General features: G+C 32.5%; 2 protein-coding genes and 1 long non-coding RNA gene across 8 annotated transcripts; 2 read left to right on the top strand and 1 right to left on the bottom strand.

Moving 5' to 3' along the window:
• Nucleotides 1–641: 641 nt before the first annotated feature.
• On the top strand, nt 642–11919 carry LOC149728135 (uncharacterized). Its single transcript, XM_089889026.1, has 8 exons — nt 642–798; nt 5268–5456; nt 6480–6674; nt 7776–7859; nt 8172–8330; nt 9545–9723; nt 10816–11359; nt 11537–11919. Exons 1-8 carry the CDS (start codon nt 678–680, stop codon nt 11623–11625), a joined length of 1560 nt encoding a protein of 519 aa, XP_089745152.1. The 5' UTR covers nt 642–677; the 3' UTR covers nt 11626–11919.
• A 466-nt stretch (nt 11920–12385) lies between these two features.
• On the top strand, nt 12386–20159 carry LOC149728136 (nuclear valosin-containing protein-like). 6 transcript variants are annotated; one of them, XM_089889018.1, is made up of 18 exons: nt 12386–12660; nt 13255–13322; nt 13974–14026; nt 14519–14625; nt 14719–14854; nt 14916–15176; nt 15464–15739; nt 16047–16224; nt 16441–16569; nt 16973–17061; nt 17343–17557; nt 17864–18038; nt 18144–18256; nt 18554–18678; nt 19074–19155; nt 19208–19286; nt 19359–19534; nt 19702–20159. In XM_089889018.1, exons 1-18 carry the CDS (start codon nt 12616–12618, stop codon nt 19774–19776), a joined length of 2382 nt encoding a protein of 793 aa, XP_089745144.1. In that variant the 5' UTR covers nt 12386–12615; the 3' UTR covers nt 19777–20159. The 6 variants fall into 6 exon arrangements, with proteins under 6 accessions (XP_089745144.1, XP_089745146.1, XP_089745145.1 ...); XM_089889020.1 differs by having other exon boundaries at nt 12388–12660; nt 20101–20159; XM_089889019.1 differs by having other exon boundaries at nt 12398–12660; nt 14519–14613.
• LOC149728137 (uncharacterized) lies at nt 17075–17949 on the bottom strand. The gene is made up of 2 exons (XR_016386069.1): nt 17818–17949; nt 17075–17627 (listed from the first exon to the last, which is right to left on the bottom strand). It is a non-coding gene; the product is annotated as an uncharacterized LOC149728137 (long non-coding RNA).
• Nucleotides 20160–21823: the final 1664 nt, after the last annotated feature.

Consider the following 21823-nt stretch of genomic DNA (forward strand, 5'->3'; position numbering starts at 1 on the left):
ACGCATAACATTACCATAAACTGGTGTATCTAGCTGCAGTTTTGCATGTAAATTGCCGTGATTTTACTTTTTGGCTCACAAACTTAACACGTATACCCGGCAACGAAACTTAAGGTATCTTTGTAAAATTTGCCTAATATCGAAGTGACATTGAGGAAAACAATACTGAGTTACTATTTTTGGTCCTCTGCTTGAATTAGTAAGCTACCTTTTCTGCGTTACGGGTCTTTATGAAATCGGAAAACGCGAACACCTTATCTGCTAGTACTTAAGCAGTTTGAAGCTGCATGTCCACTCATGTTGGATTATAAATGTAGTATATAATGGTTCTGTAGATTCCTAGGTATGATCATATACTATTATGTAAACTAAGCTGATTGCTGCTAGTATTAATCGCCAACGTAAAGTACCCTGTTAAACCACACTGTAATATTAATTTACTTTACATTAATTCCTAGATTTAATATTATATAACAAGATTTATATTAGAAATTATATTTTAAATGTTAAAACAACCGCTATACGTATTTTCTAGCTTTGTATCGCTTACAAGAACCAATTAAACACACGCCGACCATGCATTTGTATAGGCGATTCACGCTCTGTGGGCTCCGTAATGGCGGACACGAGCGCCGTTTCCTAACTTGGTCTATACTGACTTTGGATCTAACAGTCTAATGAAAGAACAACAACAACAACAAAGTACTGTAATGATGAAAGTAATGGCAACGAAGATGGCAACTTGGAAAGTTTTGTTCTGGTGCATTTTTATCATTGATCTATTCTGTTGCAATGGAGGTAAAGTTTAAGAAACTAAATAAATTTTATATATTTAAATATTTATAAATGTTTGTATGGGATCATACTAACTATACAACCGGCGCCGTGGCGTAGTGGTTAGCGCGCCTGCCTGTAACCATTAGGTAATGGGTTCAAGGCTCGTCGCTGCTACCATTGTGGGCGTATGTGTCCTTGGGCAAGACACTTAACGGCAATTGCTCCAACCCAGTGGTCACTAATGGGTTGTCCAAATTATCAGCCATACATAAAAAAAATGAAAAAATGAAAAAAAAAAAATAATCACCCACAAAGTAACATACATGGTAACTCGTAAGCTGGCACGAGGTGTTAACCCGTGTGATAACGACTGTCGTTTTCCGGCCACGCGAGGATAAAGTAATTTACACATTCATTACAAATAGAAATGCTCGAATGTGTTTTGAGGTACTATCAAAGTTTCAAAAAACAAAACATTCTCCTAAATTATCTGCTAACCGCTAAACATAGATACTAACCTGGATTGCCATTACACCTGTTGTTTTTGTCCCCTTATTTTGTGTTCAATGTTTTCGTCCCTACTTTATTCTTATCTTTAATTGGTGGGAATGAATGGCGTCATTTTTCACAAGAAAAAAACTTCATAGTCTGTGGTATTGTGTAAAACCAATTGTGTCTAAATCCCACTATCCTAGTCGTTCCTAATGAATCAAAGCTTTGCTTCAGGGAGGTTTTGCGACTTAAACACTATACATTTTTATGTTAACATCGTTTTGCTTAGTACAGTGATAAGCAATGAATATTAATATAATTGTCTTGCCTTGCAAACGATGTTTACCATAGTTTTCTCAGCCAATTAGTTTGTTTGTTATAAAATAGGATTGATTTACATGGTAATACTGCAGCTGGTGACCAGTGAAAATTTTGGTCTCAAAATGTTCCTTATGTTTCCCTGATACCCGCTGTATAATTTTAAAAAAAAAACTTGGGCAATCCTATCAAAAATTACTTTTGAAAATGCGCGAAATCAGGCTTCGTCACCCTATTTTCCACACGAGCCGTCAAAGGTTACATTATTACATCATAGAATGCATATTACCACCTTTGATTTCTACGCTAAAGATTACGTAATTTGTTAGGTTTTTTTTGGATTTAGGAGTTAAAAGTAGGGGCCAGTCCTTATCCTTATCTTTACAATATTTAAATATATAGTACAATGGGGGAAGATAGGACACTTAAGCTCATATTGCCAAATATTTCCAAAATCAAAATAGATGACAGTTTTTGGGTAATACCACGAATTAGTACTATCATTCCTTTGTTAATTGACACCAATTTAATAAAATATAATAAAACACACAAGGAGTTATTTAGCGATCCGCACAACAGGTAAATTTTTACAAATTCTAAAACACACAGGATAAGATGGGACAGTTTAAAATCATTGTTAATTTTGATTAATAACTGTATTTATGAATGGGAATATAAGTAAATAACACAAAATAATACTGTACGCTTTGAAAATTAGGTCTAAACAATCTTTTTCTTGCCCTACTCCGGCTTACTGCTATAGTTTTTAACATGTTACCTATACCTTGTATTATTGCATAACAATTGGTATTGTTTGAACGACAATGGGTAATGTTCGAACATCAATGGGTAAATATTGTATCCTACAAATGTATATGAACTTGTAATAACAGAAAATTGATAATAACTATTAATAAAGTTTTTATTTTTGCTACAACCTGGGTATTACTACTCTGTTTTTGGCACAAGCCACTTCTCATAAATTATCACCAAGTGCAAATGACCAAATTTGAAATATATTTAATATATTATCATTTTATTACATCAGTATTTTACAGTTGAAAACCCCCTGAGGTATAAATTACTAAATTAAAAGCAAATCTTTTAAAGTTTGGCAATGAAAACATACAAGACTACAATGTGGGGGAAGATGGGACTCTAAATTGAAATATATTTACATTACCAGTATTCTGCAACTTGTAGTTAACCTATCGAATTTAACAGGCTGTGCTAGTTTCTTTGCCATGTAAACTTCATATATATAACGTTAAATCAATATTTTTTGCTGTTTTTATCTCAAATTAAAGTCATATCAAATTAAAGTCATCACTAAAACTAGTTTTATGAGACAAAACCAAACTGTACGAAACACTGGCGTAGAGTACGGGCGTGCGGGAGTGCGACGCACTCCTGCCAATTTAGGAATTCACTATTCTTGTTTAATGCACGATTACTGCACGCGCGTATAATGTTTCGACGATAACATTAATTCGTAAAGAAATGTGTTAAAATTTGACTTATATTTGCGCAAACACGATTATTACAACATAACATCGTATTGTTTGTAAATATGCAGCAAATCACGCCCATTTTACACCTCCCTGATTGACCAATCAGAAACAAAGGAATCGTGGATTAACTAGCATTATTACGTGTGCGAGACAAGACAATCGCATAATATGTATGGCATATGGGAGTATTTAGAATAGCAATGTTTAGTTTACTTGATTGAGAGTTGCGAATGTGCGTCAGGCATGTAAAAAAACAAAAGTACGACCGATACTGATTCGTATTTAAATTTATGTAGCAGTTTCCTAAGTTTGCGTTCTGCTTACGCCAATGTTTTTTACGAATGCTAAAATCGTGTTAAAAATACTTAATTCGCACAGTGATGTTTTAGTTTTTTACTTATATTTTAACGAATTTTCTTCTGCTGCCCCACTGACGGTGTTTTTTTAGCTATAAGCCAACGATTCCTCGTGCGGTCTTGATAATTAAAAAACTTCAATTTAGTTTCGTTTTTTTCCGATTTAAGCCAGATTACCGCGACGATTTCAACTTGCAACACACACAAAACGTTTTTTTGCTCATAAAAAAAAAAACAGCTTTCCTGCTGCAAATACGGCGCAGTTTCATGTACCATACTTCTCAAACTGTATTCGGTCAGCATACAAATTTTTAACGAAAGCTAGTTTAAAATACTATAAAACTTATCGGCGATCATCGACACCGACCGCAGTTTATGGCAACCGAGGCAACCAACTTCCTCTTTTGAAATTACCGGGAATTTAGTGGCGGTTTAAGAATGCCTGTGTTTGCAAGTAATTCCCGAACATACACGTGTCAAAATACTGGTTTATATTTCTCACGTAATACGCATTCGTCACAATTCCTATTATTGCGAAATAGCTAGTTATGTTACGTCACAATTGCGAATGTCTCTTGGCTGTATAAATGCGGGATTTATGATAAAATAAAGCTGTTTGTTACGTCAGAACTGCACGAATAGGTAACTTACGTTAACATTATACGATTTGTTATGTAGCCGACCAAGTAAATAAATTCCAGACTACTAAAATATCGAGCGGTATTACACTTGCAAATTAAACCACGTTACATTGCGATAAGTGTTCCTGTCGCGTAGAAGGTCTAACTATTGCGTTAAGATACATCCGAATTAAATTGTGTTTGCGTGTTTGCCGCACTCCCACGCAATTGCAAAACTCTACGCCAATGGTACGAAATATTCAAGGTTGTTTTATGAAGCTATGAAATTAGTTTAACCGTTCGCACACGCAAACTAAAAAAATCATTGGCTTTACTATGATTTAGTGAGCATTAAAAAATAGCACCTTACCATTTCGCATTTTTTACCTGTTCAAATTATACTGTTTCTATTTTACATATTTTTTTTAATATTTAAAAACAGTAATCAGCTTTGACAGGCGTTTTATAAAGTCTTGAAAATACTGTCGAATAATTCTGTAACCTTATTTTCCTGATTATCATTAAATGGGGGTCCGTAAAAAGAAAATTAAAAAACGTCTCGTCTGACAAAGTGTCCCATCTTTCCCCACCCTACTATATATTAAATATATTGTATAGTATCATATTTTCAAAAAATATAATATTATACAATATATATATATATATATATATATATATATATATATATATATATATATTTAATTTTTTTAACTTTACGGAGAAAGTATCTGTTTAAAGTTTAGGCAGTTGGCCTGTTTATAATTAGATAAATGGACTTTATTAAACCATTATAGATAAAATGCAAAAATCCTATCTAAACCGCCTATATAAAAACTTCATTAAAAATTAACACAAAAAAATTCCCTTCAACAAAATTATACTTTTCAATATGGTCTGTACCATATGTAGGTTTCTTCAATGGTATCTGTTTTCTTTTAAACTTTTTTTTTTAAGTGCAGGCTTCATTATGTGGCCATATAAATGATGTAGCATATTGAATTTTTGTATCATCAATATTGCTGCTCTGTTTACTCACATCGGCCATTTTTTCTCTCGCCTGCCTGCCAATATAACTGGTACAACACAAGCCTAATTGTGATGTCATCCATAATTTTTACTTATGGTATTGTGTATTTCCAAGTTGATTATCTCTCTTGATTACTGTGGTTCAACTCTTCCTTTAATTTATACAGAAAAAAAGTGTCCCCAGTTAAAAAATCCAGCCAATGGCTTGGTTTCTGTTAATAACAGCAAGGTTTTAAGTGATTGGTCATCGGGTGCCATCGCAAAATATTACTGTGAAGAGGAATTTATGCTAATTCCGAATGTTCCTGTTCGATCCTGTGTTCAAGGAAAATGGTCTGGACAAACACCCAAATGTGGTAAGAAATGACATTAAGAATATTGTTGTGATGTTAGTGTGCACAGTGTGTATTCGTCTATTTTAACATACATAACATATATATATATATATATACATATATATATATATATATATATATATATATATCTTCCATTCGAATTACTAAACAATTGTCTATTACTAGATGATAAGGAAACCCTGTATTGTTAGGATTTATTAACATACTAACGAATGTTTACTAAGTCTGCAAAGACAATTAACGGTAAACATCAGCGAAACATGTAAACAAAACGAAATACAATAACACAACGTTAACACAACAAAACCGGGGCACAATGCAAGCGAGTGACGTAACAAGCGACTCGCTTTGTAGTTTGCCACGCATGGAAGATCAAGTAACAATGGGCGATATAAATATACAATGGACAGTGATATAGTTCGCCGACTGTAAACACAATATAATCTAATTACTAAAAAAAGTCATTGGGCGATTTATTTGTTTTTACCTTTACAATTAAGGATTTTTCACAAATAAAAAAACAGTCGCTAATATATATATTTGGTAAAATCCAATCGCAGAACATTTTCCTATGTAAATGTCTCTACCCTATCGGATCTATATGTTTAACACTTATCTTTCGCGGATTCAGGTATTTCTGACTTTTTCTATCAAAAAGTCATTGTTTTATTTTAGCCTTTACATGTGTCGTATTTTGCGCCCTCCAGAGGGCAAAGAACCCGGCTATAAACTTTTTCAGACTTTTTAAATAAACTACATTCTCATCGAAATTGAGTTTCCATAAATGTATGGACTTGACTTATCTTAATGTCTATGTGTTGTTATTGAACTATTGGTAGTATTTTTATATAAAATGTTTTCACCTATTTTATGTGATTGGTTTTTGATGTTGTTAACCCTACTTGCATGTTTTTTTTAAATGGGAATTATATGTATTTATAAGATATAAATTTCAAATTATTTTTATGTATATACATTAGTATTTAGTTTTCTCACAACCTTTAAATTTATAACATATTATAGTGTCACATACTCGTATGTGTCGGCCTCCTGAACAAATCAATGCTGGATCATTCTATCCTGTTCAACTTTATTATTCTGTTGGAAGTTTAGTAACTTACCGCTGTAATGTCAGTCAAGATGGAACCAAAGTTACGACTGCCACAGTTTGCATGGACAACTTGAAATGGTCAAATAAACCGCCTGTTTGTTTTATCGGTTGGTATAATTCACTTTTACTATTTAATTACTCTCTGCACAAATATGTTGTCAAGTGTATATATACCTTTGTTGTAGTTTTGGATTACACTTTTTTTCTGTTTTACTAGTTTTTAAAGGGGTATACCAATAAAAATTCAAAATTTGTTTATAGATAAAGATGCTCCAATGTAATCTTAAGGTTTGTTGCAACGGATGCTTAGCTTTTTTTTGTTGGTATACCCCTTTAATTCGTGTAAAATGAGAGGGTATGTATGCCAGTCAAGTAGCAATACTATTTACCTGCTTGGAAAAAATACTTACCAAATGCAATAAATTAGTTTATACAGTTTACTTACTAGTTGGAACACCAACTGGTGACCATAGACGACATTTAGCTTAATTTGGTGTTTAAAATATATATCTATACTATATCAGTTTATCTATATATCTACCTTTTATTTTAATTTAATTTTGCACCGACTTTCTTTGTTCTTTTCCGCTCATACTCATCAGATCAGTAAGTGAGACAAAGGCATAAAATTAGCATGGTAATAAAGAAAATAACTAATAAAGCGCATTGGTTTGAAAGACAACTTGTAGTGGCTACTATTTTATTACTATTTTAATAATATTATTATTTTACTACCTTACCATGCTAGTTCTGTAGCTTTGTGTGTCATTCAACGTGATGAAAATGACCTTAGTATAATGTCAAAACCTTAAAAAGTTAATTAATGCTATAATCATTTCTTGTTAGTTGTAATCACGAATTAGTGATAACGGCCCATATTAAACTAAGTAAATTGTGAGTAATCCTGGAAGAAAATTCAAGAAGAACTAATCTAGTTTAATTACTGCCATAGGTGTTGCAATGATTTGACTGATGATTTTATCACAAATGACTAAGTTAGGTGAAACATATGAGGTTACTACTTGTACCTCATATCAATATGTATAATAGACATAAAGGTGTTTGTCTGTTTGACCATCTTAAGTGTTTTTAAAGTGTACTGGTTTTGAGAACTAAACTATGATTTTTTTTAGACTTCCTATTATTTAATATTGTATTTCACCAGTAAAATAGCATAGCTTCATACCTGCCTTATATTTTTTACATAGAATCAACCTTGCCAGTCTTAAATTTCTGTTCAAAACCTCCAGCTTTGGAAAACGGAGAAATATTTTGCTGTCTTCCCAATGCAGGTAAATTTCTAATTATTCCCACAGTCTTTGTCAATCAATTTTATTTTACAAGTTAAATAATTTATAAAGAAAACTTGTATAACTGCATTTACCTTGAGGTGACAAATACGAAAGATTCGTTTGATTCACTATTAATTACTGTAACTTTTATCTAATGGTAGAAATGTTGATGGTTCTGGATAGGTAAGTAAAATTGTAAATATAAATTTGCCATTCATTCAATAGAGGGTTGTAGAACAGATGAAGTAGCATACTTCATGTATCTATAATTCTTTTTTAATATCTTCTTTCACAATTTGTATTTATTAACAGAATCCACAGGTCGATGCTGCCCAACAGGCAGTTCCGTCCAATTTTCATGCGATATTGGTTATAAGTTGGTTAGCAATAAACCAGAGTGGACATGTAATGCAATCGGTCATTGGAATGAAGACGTAACAACATATTCAAATTTTCCTAGATGCGTTACTGGTAATTTAAGTATTAGCTCATTTATTTTACTGCCTAATGGTTATTTTTATAAACTATAAAATACTGAGGCTGAGGCACATGGAGCCAAGTGAGGGGGTGAAAATCATGATCATACCATAGGATTTCTTATGTCATAAGATCTACGCAGTGGCGGATCTGTTCGAACTCCCCCTCAGAAAACTTATACTTTTCCTGTTACGTAGCGCAAAATGAAAATGGTGCGCTTTACAGTAACAACCGTTCGTGGTCGATTAAATCAAAATTTCACGACTTTAATTTAACCACAATACCACTGCCTTAATATCTGTAATTGTTGCAATCAATATCTATATTATCGTTTGACTTGATGTCAAATGTGAAGCAAACATTCAACCTGTTTCATCACCTCCAGGCTAAATAATGAAAATATGAATATTGAAAAAGCCACCCCATGAGTAAAGCAAAACCTTGCGCCTATGCTTAGGTACAATGGTTAAGATGGGGATATATAGTCCACAAGGTCTATGAAATATGCTACTTGTGTTATTCCCTCTGAGGTTGAGCAACCTGGTATAAAATTGTCTTCAACCTTTACTTGGGAATTCTTTAAAGTGTTTAAAAACTTTGACAAAACAAAACTCAAAAGGAAATTACTTACTCTTTCTACTAAGACTAAACTTGCAACCTTATTTAAGTAACATGTTGTCCCAAAGCGACCGAGTTAAAATGTTGAGCGTAAATTTATCTATAAACACGTATTTTTCCCATACACATATTTTATATAATATTTGGTTGTTTAACTCAGTGCTCTTCAACCGGTGTGCACGCTGCACCAAAATATGCCAGGGGGTGGGTATACAATGGTGCATGTGCATCACAAAATTCAACAATTTTCAGCAATAATATTTAGTTTTGAACATTTTGAATAAATTTAGCCACTTTTCTACAGTTGTTGCATCACTGGAAATTACGAAACTAGTCTTCTTTTTAACCGCAAACCACCTGTTTTTTAATGATTTTAATTAGTGGTGCCTTTCCACTAAACAGGAACAGATTTCTCCTTAATAAGGTCAAAAGTTTTTCGTTAAAGCAATCAGGGGTGCATGAGTTCGTCGCATCAACTTTAAGGGTTCACCAACCCAAAAAAGGTTGAAGAGCACTGGTTTAACTTATGTTTTCTATGGCCAATAGTAATTAATGACATCTGTTTAAAATATAACTGCTTTTATTTTTAGATGAATTTACCTCACCGCCCAAATTAAATGTTGTTTCATATAATGATGAAATGGTTCATACTGTACTTGGAGTATCTGCAGGAGTACTCTGCTTGTTGCTGATTGTTATAACTTTGGCATTTTGCCGGCCACGCTTGAAAAACATCAAGTTTAGATCACATGATATGAGAGAGGATCAGGTTGGTATATCGAAATGCATAATCATTCAACTACTAACCCATGAAACATTATATGTCAAGACAAGGAATTTGTAAGGAAATTGTTTCATGAGGAATTTATGCATAACAGCAACACTTCATTTCACCTTGTTTAACATTGCCCTAAAAGCAAAAATTGCAGTATTTAAAGTGCAATTTATTTTATCCAATACAATACAATAGAGAACACCCTATATTTTGAGATAAATCCATACAGCAGAGCGTATATAAGAAAAAAAACTTTTAAGTTAGAATATATGATCATTGCTATATGGTGGCTTTAAACTTGTCTTAAAGCAGTCCATAAAATTTACCGGGGCATGAGTAAAGGATGGAAGACTTTTTGTTGTTCAGCCGTTCCCATGCCTATTAAATAATGATAACAACTTAACATAAATATAATAGATGCCATGACCATCTTTTTGGTATGAATGAAGTGCAAATAATAAATACTATATTGCTGTAGAATGATTTCAGTAAATTTGTATTCCATGCTTTTGTCTGTATCCAGAATATGACATTTCCAACACCTATGTGTTTTTTTATAAATACCAGCAAATCAAAGATAAAGAACAGTGCAACATTGCAACCAACAAACTTCTTAAATGTCACTTTTTATTAAATGCTGCTGTACCAACCTACTAATTTGAAATTTTGATTTGCTTAGCATGACTTGTTTTCCATGTATTGTATACTTGCCAGAGGTACATGTTTAAACTGAAAGGCTGCTAGTGGATCAGGATATTCACTAATGTCACTCCATCACATAAAGTAGTTCTACATTATACATTTTTTTAAATATTGTAAGCTGAAAAAATTAAAATAGTGTAACACACTTAAAATAATTTCAAAAACAAAAACTTTAAAATGAAATTGTGAAAAAGCTAGAACAGAAAATGCTTCGTTGATGGTACACCCTGTTTTGCTGTTAACATAAATTTATCTCCGCCTAGCAAAACAGGAATCGGCTGATTGAAACAGATTGTGACATAACTTACATCATAGTGCCTAGAAGTAATGCAACAATGGGCGAAAATTTTGCTCTGACTAAAATATTTGCTTTATTTTTTTTAGAATGCCTTGTTAATAAATGGCCAAAGAATATCTTTACCAACCTATGCAGAGGCAACTACATGTCAGCAGATAGTATGTGGCCAACAAGAAAATATAGAAATTTTGAATTCACTTTCTCCACCATCCATGGACAATATTGAAAGTACACAACCGGAAGCAAATAATGGAAGTATTGAAGCTGCGTCTACAGCAGTGTACAATACTGACAATCAAATTCAAAACCTGAGCCTTTCAGACATTGATTCAGAAAATGGTCACCAAGTGAATCATTCTGTCAGTGAAACACTTCAATCTAGAGATGCTATGCAAAATATGTATTTAGCAGAAGTCAATACATGTCAATGTAGAGACAATTACGAATCTGATCATGAACCGCTGTTACTAACTACGTGTAATCAACACAGCAGCATGTTTAACTACCATCAGTCATGTGAGGCAAATGTTATTGTGCATGGAATTATAAACCATTCAAAAGAACCAGAGTTAAATGAGAATGATGAATATCAAATTTCACAGCAATCTGACTTCCCAAGCTCAAATATTGGTAAATACAAAACTTTTGTTTTTCTGAATAACATTAACTAAAATAACAGTACACATACAATTGATTCTATTTTTGTGAATCAAACATAGGTTTGTTGGTTGTCCAATTATATTTTTAATGTTTTAAATGTATATATACATATCTAAAAACTTTTTTTAAAGCTGCTTAATATTACAGATAACTTCAACATTAATATTGATTCTGCTGGTGATACCTCTTTCGTGGAACATAATGAACACTTTCTAACAGATTCTACTACTGTATAGTGTTGTGGTCGTTTGTACTTTTTTGTCGAATTTATTTACTACAAATTAATTCATGTTTAATAGGCTCATATTTATAATGAACTTTAATTGAAATATTGCGCATTTATTTTGAGATTTTAAACTGCATTTATTTAAACTGATAGTGTTATTATTTATATAAATGAAATGGCATTTTACATCACCCAATTGCTTACATAACATACTTTTCTCATCCATTGGAAAATATGATATGTATAATACAAACTGAAGATTTAGCTCAGTTGATAAAAAATAAACAATGCTAAATGTAAACTATATTCTTTGTATTTTCTTTACAAAATAGAACAATACTAATAGAATCAAGTGTAACAATTAAGTGATTTGAGTATTTAGTTCATTACTGGAAATTATCTGCACAGCATGCTGTCTAAGGTAATCAGACATAGCGATGCCAACAGTACAGGTAGTGGAAATCTACCTTGAAACTTTAAGAGACATCACGAAACATTTTATTAGAGTTCATAAATCTGGTATTGCTTAAAGTATTCAGAAAATAATAAAAACGAAGATTGCTTAAAGTATTCAGAAATAATTGCTAACATACATTATTTTAATGAGAACATGTAGGTTTTGCTGCCATTTTTCGTTGTAAATGACGTGATAAGGAGTAGTGATGGTCACTGATCATTAAGAGAGTACTATGCTGATCATATTCATATGACATGATATTTCTAGAACGGATATATTTCTGCGACACCGCCTTCAACACACGAACACACTTTTTTATAGGCTATTTATTAGAATGACAGAGGCTTCGTTTATCAGTGGCATAGTCCATATAATAAAATTCACATGGATTTAAATCTGTCCTGTCGTGAAGTGTCCAGAGTTAGTTGCCCCAGTAGAAAGGATCAAAAATGGTCGCTAAAACTTCTATATAGCAGGATCAGCCGCAGCACGTGCGTCTTGCATATGTGCGTTTATTTGCTTTTCTAAAATATAGTTTTCAAAATGTCGCTCAGTTTTGATAGAGCATTGCCAGGAAGAATTAAAAAGGTAAGAATTATTTTTTAAATGTTTTTATATTGAAAATATTATTATTAGATAAAAACCTATATTATAGTATTTATACACCAAGTATTTTTTTTTAATTCGCTGATCTAATTGTTGGTGAAAATTTACTCATTTCTCGTTTTGCTGAGGAACGTCTATGGATGGGTGGAATGGGTGTGTATTAGACTAAAGGCAGTAGGTTTTATAAAAAAATTTCCTTTATTTTATTATGATTGCACCACTTCTAGTCTGCAGCAGAGTATGGCGGGTGCACAAAAAATAATAAAAAATATATACCTAATGTATGTGCTTTGCACGCGGTATTTTAATGATAGCACGCATGCACTCAAAAAAACGCTTGATTGTTCATTGCATTATGCTTTTAGGTAAAATTCAATAATCACATTTTTTATAATATCTATAATGGCACATGCTAAAACATGTTAATCTGTTTTGCATTTGTTCACTGTGCGATTCATTCACTTTAGCGTAAATAATAACGTCTACGCTAACAACGAATCAAGTCGCAAAATTACTTAACACAAGAGGCCAAATGTTTTACCGGTTTGCCCTAATTGATTATGCTTTGTTTTACAGTATGTGGAGACTCACAGTGGATTTGTGGATGTACAATTCATGGCTGACTGTTTGTATAAACAATACAGGTTAGTCAACATCTATTTTTGTTTTCATAATCACATTTTGTATAAAACAAGACTGTTAAAAACTGAATGATGATAATATAATCCTGCAAATATTGTTGAACTGTCACTATAATGTTTGCCTATATATTTTTATCCGGAGTGAAAGAAGGACCTTGTTGTGAATACAAAACTTGTGTCCTTAAGTTAATAGAGCAGGTGTCCAAATTAATAGAACAGGTCTGGTGTTCAAATTAATAGAACAAAATTAAATTAAAGAAAGTTTGCAGGAACCGCTCCGCCATTTTAACTATCCGCTGTGATCTCGCAACGTAAACGATGCAATTAAATACAGCGCAACTTTTATGTTTTTAATAATTATGTAATTAAGAAAACGAAGAGTATTTTGTTTGCCAGACGTTAGAATGTTAATTTTAATAAGGATATCTTTTATTAAATAATCTGCACCGTAATGTTTTTACTGAGAAGGGAGTTTTCTACAATCCGGCCTTAATTACATGGCTTAAAACTTTTTCGTTTGCCAGGTAATTTTGGTCTGTCCTGGTATTCGTTCCTAATATGGTCACCAGGTCACCAGGCCCCACCCCCAATACTTGTCCCAAATTCGCTGCATGGGAACAGTAACAATGCCTGTTATTAATGTTTTCCATATAGATTTGATTATGGGAGAAGAAAATTGAATCCATTTAGAAAGTTGGTTGGGAAAGGTAAAAGTTCATAAATGTTTGTATTAAATGTTTTATATATATATATATATATATTATTTTGATCATTCCTTAATCCTGATAAATTGATCTCCCAATAATTTACCATTAGATTTCTATTCTTGTATTAAATCAACACCAACAATCTGTTTCTCTGTTTGCCATAAATGACGCAGTTGATCTATGTCAACTGGAGTGCAAGTTTAAACAGAAGAGCGACATGGCAACCACATATCATATCAACTGTCATTTTCATGTTAATTACTTCAGATTAATATAATATTATACTCTATCTATTATAAGATATTCACAAATAAAAAGTAGTCTACATAGTCTTTACATTGTATATTATTCTTAATCTTAACTTAAGTCAAATTTGGCTGAGGTTTTAATAAACCTTAATCGATAGATCATTTTTGTTGGTTATAAATAATGGCACAATAAAAACATTTGTTTTCAATGATAAATGTTTTTTTCAATGATAAATGTTTTTAGTTTATGCCGATTTGTTAAAGACAGAAGAAATTCGAAACAATTTACCTCCCAGCTCAGAAACATCAGATGATGAAAAGGTGTTGGTGGAATACAAGGTGTTTATGCAAGTGTGCAACAGTTTTAAATTGTTTGGAACACTGTTACTTTGTGTTGACAATGTGTGCACTACCTTGAATAATAGCTTGTGTTCCCCCCGGCAGGATAGCAACACAATGAACAACTCACTTCACGTCATTTACAACAATGTTAGCCTAGTTAAATCACCCAAACCTCCAAGTTTATCTCCTCAAAACTATGAACAAATCAATCAAAGTTTACTTCCAGATGATACAAAAGGTTAGTTGTACCAACATGCATGGTAATAACTAAATTAAGTTTAACAAAGAATGTTTTTTAGATGAAAACTTAACAAACAACCAAGACTCAGCTGGTAGCAATGCAAATGTTACTCAGCGCAATTTGGTCACAAATGAAGACCGCTTAAAAGAAAATAAAAAAAAACTAAGAAGAAAGCGAACAAAAATGGAACAAAATAAAAAAAATTTAAAGAAATTGAAGACCGACCCAAATGACCCGGATGACTTCCATTCACCAAATAAAAAGAAATTTTCATTTATAGACTCTCAAGTTTCATTTGTTGATGTTGCAGGAAACCAAGGTACAATTCCTTGTCTATGCTTTTCTTTTTTATTTTTAAATTTGTCTTTAAAAAAAATTGAAATTTCAGCTTTAGAACCTAATGCTGCCTTTGCAATTGCACGGTACTATGATGGTTTATAAATATTGTGCTTATGTTGTGGTTATTCATCATTGTTATGATTATGTATTGGTTTCAATTCAATACAAATGGATTTTACCATATTTTGTTAAGATTTCAGTGAAAAGTCAACATTTACAAAATTACTTTATCAATGAGATAGGAATGATTAAACTGATTATTTCCAGATGCACTGAATGAACTCGCTCGTCTCTTACTTCACATGTGTCATCCCGAGGTCTATTCAGCCCTGGGTGTTTCCCCTCCACGTGGTATTTTATTACATGGACCTCCAGGTTGTGGAAAAACTTTACTTGGTAACGCCATAGCTGGTCAGTTAGGGATTCCTCTGTTACGCTTGGTTGGTCCGGAGTTAATTGGAGGTGTTTCGGGTGAAAGTGAACAGCGTATTCGTGATGTTTTTGAGATCGCTCAACAAACAGCTCCATGTGTTTTATTTCTGGGTTGGTTATCATGTTTGTTCATTGATAAAAATTTACATTAATATGCTGCTGGTGTTGGTTAATAAAAATTTTAGTAAATATGAAAATGTGCCACACTATAAAACAGTGTGACAGTCACACATAAAAGAGTGATGAATAACTATGTGATAAGATTATAATAATATACGAGTGCACTTTCGTTAAAGGTTTGCTCTCTTGTTTACATTTTTCACTAAATTTATTCAACCTTTAAATCTAATTTATAATTTAGTTTTTACAGAAGATTGGCTATTGTCTGTTTTCCTAAATCTTGATCATGATTTAATAGATGAAGTTGATGTCATCGCGCAACGAAGAGAAAATTCATCAAAAGATATGGAGCGAAGAGTAGTCGCGCAACTTTTGTCATGCTTGGATGATTTTAACAAAGATAGTCAACAAGTGTTGGTCGTTGGGGCAACCAATCGTCCTGAAGTTCTTGATCCAGCTCTTCGGAGATCTGGAAGGTTTGTTTGTTGCATTACAATTTACTGTACTTCTACTTTCATAGAATATAGAACAATTACTTGTGTCTGTGGACAAACTGCACCCACTACTACCAAGTTTTTTACTCTGGTGAAAAGATGTTTTCTATCAGTCATTGCTTAAATAAATTTAAATCATCATTGGGCTATGAGCCAATAGAGTAACCGAACCAACTGCAAACATTTATTCTCAACCAGGTTTGATCGTGAGATTATGTTGGGCATTCCGGATGAATCAGCCAGAGAAAAAATATTGAAAGTTCTTAGTCAAAAAATGAAATTATCTGATGACGTCAATTTTGGTTTGATTGCTCGCTTAACTCCTGGGTAGTTGTGTATTTGGATATCTATAAATTACTAAGTCTTTGTATTACTGCATCAATATATAAGAACTTATCAGATTTATGCTCTTTATTATTCAAAAAGTGTCACTAAAGTTAAATTTTATAATTTTTTAGCAAAATTTACTATATAATGTATGTCATTTTTTTTGAGGCATAGTTAAAATCGACTATGGCCCTCTAGCTTTGCTCTGGCTTAGCCAAACGTAGCGAGGGTACGACTTGGGTAGGCGTTATTAACAGGTAGGTATTTCTGAACGGAATCTATATTTCAACATTCAGTCGAAAACTCTTTACATCAATTACAAAATTTGAATTGCGTCTCATTTAAATTTTACTTCTTTTCAACTTTAAAATATAGGACTGACTCATTTATGTTTTGAATCTAGATTTGTCGGAGCTGATATACTATCTCTATGTCGTGAAGCTGCAATGCAAACAGTCGCTCGAGTTCTTAACATAAATAAAACAAACACAGGTAAGGCAGAAAATCATGGTTGTTATAATTTATTAGCTTTATAATGAAATCGTTTCTCTTTTTATTAAAAATAAGATTACAATTTCTTATTCGTGACCGTATTCTTGTAGATGTAATTTTTGAATTGTTGTGGCACACGTGTGTTGTTCCATAGATGCAATGTTTTTTTATAAACAAAAAATGTCGTTATACATTACATAAATCTAGGATAAGGCATCTATATACTGAAAGACATCTTCAATATATGTTTGAATCTAGTTAAAAGTGTTAACATTTCATAGAATCCAATATTTTATTGGATTGGTTAAGCAACCGGAGCCCAGTAACTGATGAACAATTGGAATTGATGGCGATTAAAACAAGTGATTTCGAAGAAGCATTGTGTGTCGTGCAACCTTCATCAAAACGTGAAGGATTTGCGACGGTTCCTGATGTGACATGGGATGATGTTGGTGCACTGACCGATGTTAGAGAAGAACTTTCCATTGCCATATTGGTTGGTTGGTTATGTTATATTTTGTTTTTAAATTAGTTTGGTGAATGTTTTATCAACAACATCAGTGATTCTTAATACCAGATTGTGGATTTTAAACAAATACATTGACTAAAACAGTCACTGGTTTGCTCCAAATTTTCACAGCTTAACATTATTTTAATTGTTATGTAAACTATATATAGTTTTAAAATATGTTATGTAGATTCAAAAGTACTGTGGCTATAAAAAGTTTGTGAACCCAAGCATTAATGAAAATATACCTAACATTAATGTGATACAGCAACAATAACGACGAATTATATCCAGGGCCCAGTTAGAAACCCGATGGCGTTTGCATCACTTGGATTGTCGAGAGCATCCGGAGTATTATTAGCTGGTCCTCCAGGCTGCGGAAAAACTCTGCTCGCAAAAGCGATCGCCAACGAATCTGGGATAAATTTTATTTCAGTGAAAGGACCTGAACTTCTCAACATGTATGTTGGTGGGTCATTTGTATTTTTGATATTGACAACAAACTTTTAAAAAACATATTGGTAAAACATGTATAGAAGTATGTGACAGAATAAAGGACATTGTGTTGTCACAGGTGAAAGTGAACGAGCTGTAAGGCAATGTTTTGAACGAGCGAGGAATTCTGCTCCTTGTGTGGTCTTCTTTGATGAACTTGATTCACTTTGTCCTCGAAGGACATCGGCCGAGGTAGGGTTAACAATCACTGGCTTATCAACGGATGTTTTTATGTTAACAACATTTTTAAACAAATATATTCAGTTAAACATCATTATGTCTTTTGGTTAGTAAAGATTTCCCTTGGTCGAAAATTGCCCCCTATTGTTGGTGTACCATGAAAGGAATATATTTCCATAATATTAAAGTCAGTGTTTTCATAGGAGTTGTTACTGTAAGCAAATATAAAATTTTGTTGCCACTAATATATCATGGAAAGTTAGGCAGATCTAGTAAATCATGGTATATTGTAACCTTGAAACTCCTCAGAGTGGAGCAAGTGCAAGAGTGGTCAATCAAATGTTAACCGAACTTGATGGCCTGGAATCAAGAAAACAAGTTTTTGTTGTTGCTGCGACCAACAGACCCGATATTATTGATCCAGCGATACTCAGGTGATAAAAATACTTTTACATTTTAATTACTTTTCATATTAGCCTATATATACTGCTATACAGAAGTACTTACCAATCTGACTGGTGTTTCTCTATTTGCGAAGCAGTCACATAGGCAAAAACAGCTGCTGCTAAGAAATTAATAATATAAACTGAAACTGATATAAATATTGGAAAGTGCATGAGTTCGTCTGAGAATAAAATTGTACGCCTGTAGTTAATGTGTTTATTTCATTGAGTAAAATCATTTCTGTTTGGTAACCTTACAAAGCCTTACATAATCACCCATGTTTAAATTACATTGTTAACCTAAACCTGATTATAATGAAGAAAATCCACTATGTTTTTGAAACAAAAAGTATTTGCCAATTTAATATATTGAAAATCCTTTGCAGGCCTGGTCGACTAGATAAAGTACTTTACGTTGGAATTCCAACCACGGAGGATAGAATTCAAATATTAAGAACAATAACAAAGGTGTTTTATATTAAACAATATGTTAACATGGTGTAACAATTGATTATTTTAGAATGGAAAGAAACCTCTTCTTGATGAAGCTGTCTGTTTGTCCAACCTCGGTGCTGATGGTCGTTGTAGCGGATTTACAGGTTTTTATCATGTTTGAATGACACAACTAACATAGAAGTAGCATTATTGAACTTTTCTGTTGAAACTTGCAGGGGCTGATTTGTCTGCACTCATGCGTGAAGCATCATTAGATGCAATCCGTGGGAGCGTCAACCATGGTTGGAATGTTGTTTTGCCACAAAGTGATAATAAATTCCATTCAATTAAGATAACCTTGGTAAATATTAATGCTGCTTTTAAGAAAGTCAAACCATCAGTTAGTGAACAGGTAATACAATGTTTTGAGTATTCTTAATTTATCAATATTCTTCCAATCATAACTTGTATTGTCAAGAGGCAAGTTTGCAGATCCCCAGGATCCCACCCATGTAGAATACAGTATTAAAATTCTTACAAATCTAAATAATTTAGTGTGACTTGTTTATTTTCACCCAGCAAGGCAATATCCATCATTATAACATTGGTGGTCTGCTCCATACATGTCTGCCCGGGTTTTTGATGTTCGGATGACAATTTATAAAACCTATAACCCATATTTGCGCACACTTTCCTACTTGTTAGAACTTTAATATTGCTTAATAAAATGTTATATCCTTTAGTTTACATTGTATTGTCGCTAAGATGTAACGGTTACGCCTTTTATCTCAAACTTTATTTTCCGTTTTATTAATAAAGTTGTATGAACAACTGTTTTACAGTTACTATCAGTCTTTTCACTTTTGGAAATTCGAAAAGACTAAATAAATTTCATTCGTTCAATAATATGCAATACTAATTCATTCACAATTTGTTGTTTTTTTTTATAAAATAACTGTAGTTTCTTTTATTTCGCAGGATCGTTTATTATACGAAGAAATGAAACGAAAGTTTACAAAATAAAAACAATAATTGTATGCGTGGTGTGTATGAAAGAACGATCTTAATAAGTTTAGGTCATGGCACCTTCTATAACAGGCCTGGACACCGTCGGCCCACGTCCCGAAACCGGAGGCGGATGGTTTTGCATCGCTTGTACGAAAGATAGACAGAAAAATGCAACTGTTTAACACCGATTTTTATTACTTAAAGGGGCAGACCAACGAAAAATCAGGGTACCATCAAAGATTTAAAATACGAAACAGGTTTTGAAAAAAAAGGATTTTAAAACCGTAAATTCAACCAGTCGAGTAAAAAAATTGGCCTTGGCGCTATGCATGGGATTTTCCATAAGAAATAAATTCACTTAACTTCGATCGTTTCTAAAATACTAAAAAAAAGTTTATTTCCGATTTAGTATATTTAATATATGCTTCTTTAAGAATATATAAAAAAAAATATGTAAAACATAGACATTATTACACTGGTACCTACTGTACCATTTTTTAAATAATAAAAAGTCATTTTTTCGTGTTGAACATTGGACTTGTAAAATATGCCCAGTCAGCCTAATTTGGTATGTAGCTAGGTTCAATCGTAAAATTAAAACATATAGTACAATGGGGGGAGATGGGACACTTAAGCAAATATTTCCAAAATCAAAATAGATGACGCTTTTTGGGTAATACCACGAATTGGTACTATCATTCCTTTATTAATTGACACCAATTTAATAAAATATAATAAAACACACGAGGAGTTATTTAGCGATCCGCATAACAAGTGAAATTAGTGAAATTCGAAAACACACAGGATAAGATGGGACAGTTTAAAATCACTGTTAATTTTGATTATTAAGTGTATTTATAAATAGGAATATACGTAAATAACTCGAAATAATACTGTACGCTTTGAAAATTAAATCTAAATATTCTGTTTCTTGCCCTACTGCTATAGTTTTTAACATGTTATACCTATATACATTATATATTATCCTACAAATGTGTATGCACTCGTAATAACAGAAAATTGATTATAACTAATGATAAAGTTTTTATTTTTGCTACAAACTGAGTATTACTACCCTGCTGTTTTTGGCACAAGCCACTTCTCATAAACTATCACCAAGTACAAATGACCAAATCTCGAGAATATTTTCAAATTATTATCTTTTTATTATATAAAAATCTTATAGTTGAGTAACCCCTGAGGTATAAATTACTAAATTAAAAGCAAACCTTTTAAAATTTGGCAATGAAAACATACAAGACTACAATGTGGGGGGAGATGGGACTCTAAATTGAAATATATTTACATTACCAGTATTCTGCAACTTGTAGTTAACCTACCGAATTTAACAGGCTGTGCTAGTTTCTTTGCCAGGTAAACTTCATATAATAACGTTAAATCGATATTTTTTTGTTGTTTTTATCTCAAATTAAAGTCATATTGACCCCTGCCTATTTTCTTCATGCTTATATCTCAGTGTTTTTTTTACAAAACTGAAACTAGTTTTATGAGACAAAATCAAACTGTACGAAATATTCAAGGTTGTTTTATGAAGCTATGAAATTAGTTTAACCGTTCGCACACGCAAACTGGAAAAATTTATCGGCTTTACTATGATTTAGCGAGCATTAAAAGATAGCACCTTACCATTTCGCATTTTTTACCTATTCAAAGAATACTGTTTCTATTTTAC

Source organism: Ciona robusta, chromosome 11 (assembly GCF_009617815.1).
Source record: "Ciona robusta chromosome 11, ASM961781v2".
Lineage (NCBI taxonomy): Eukaryota > Metazoa > Chordata > Ascidiacea > Phlebobranchia > Cionidae > Ciona > Ciona robusta.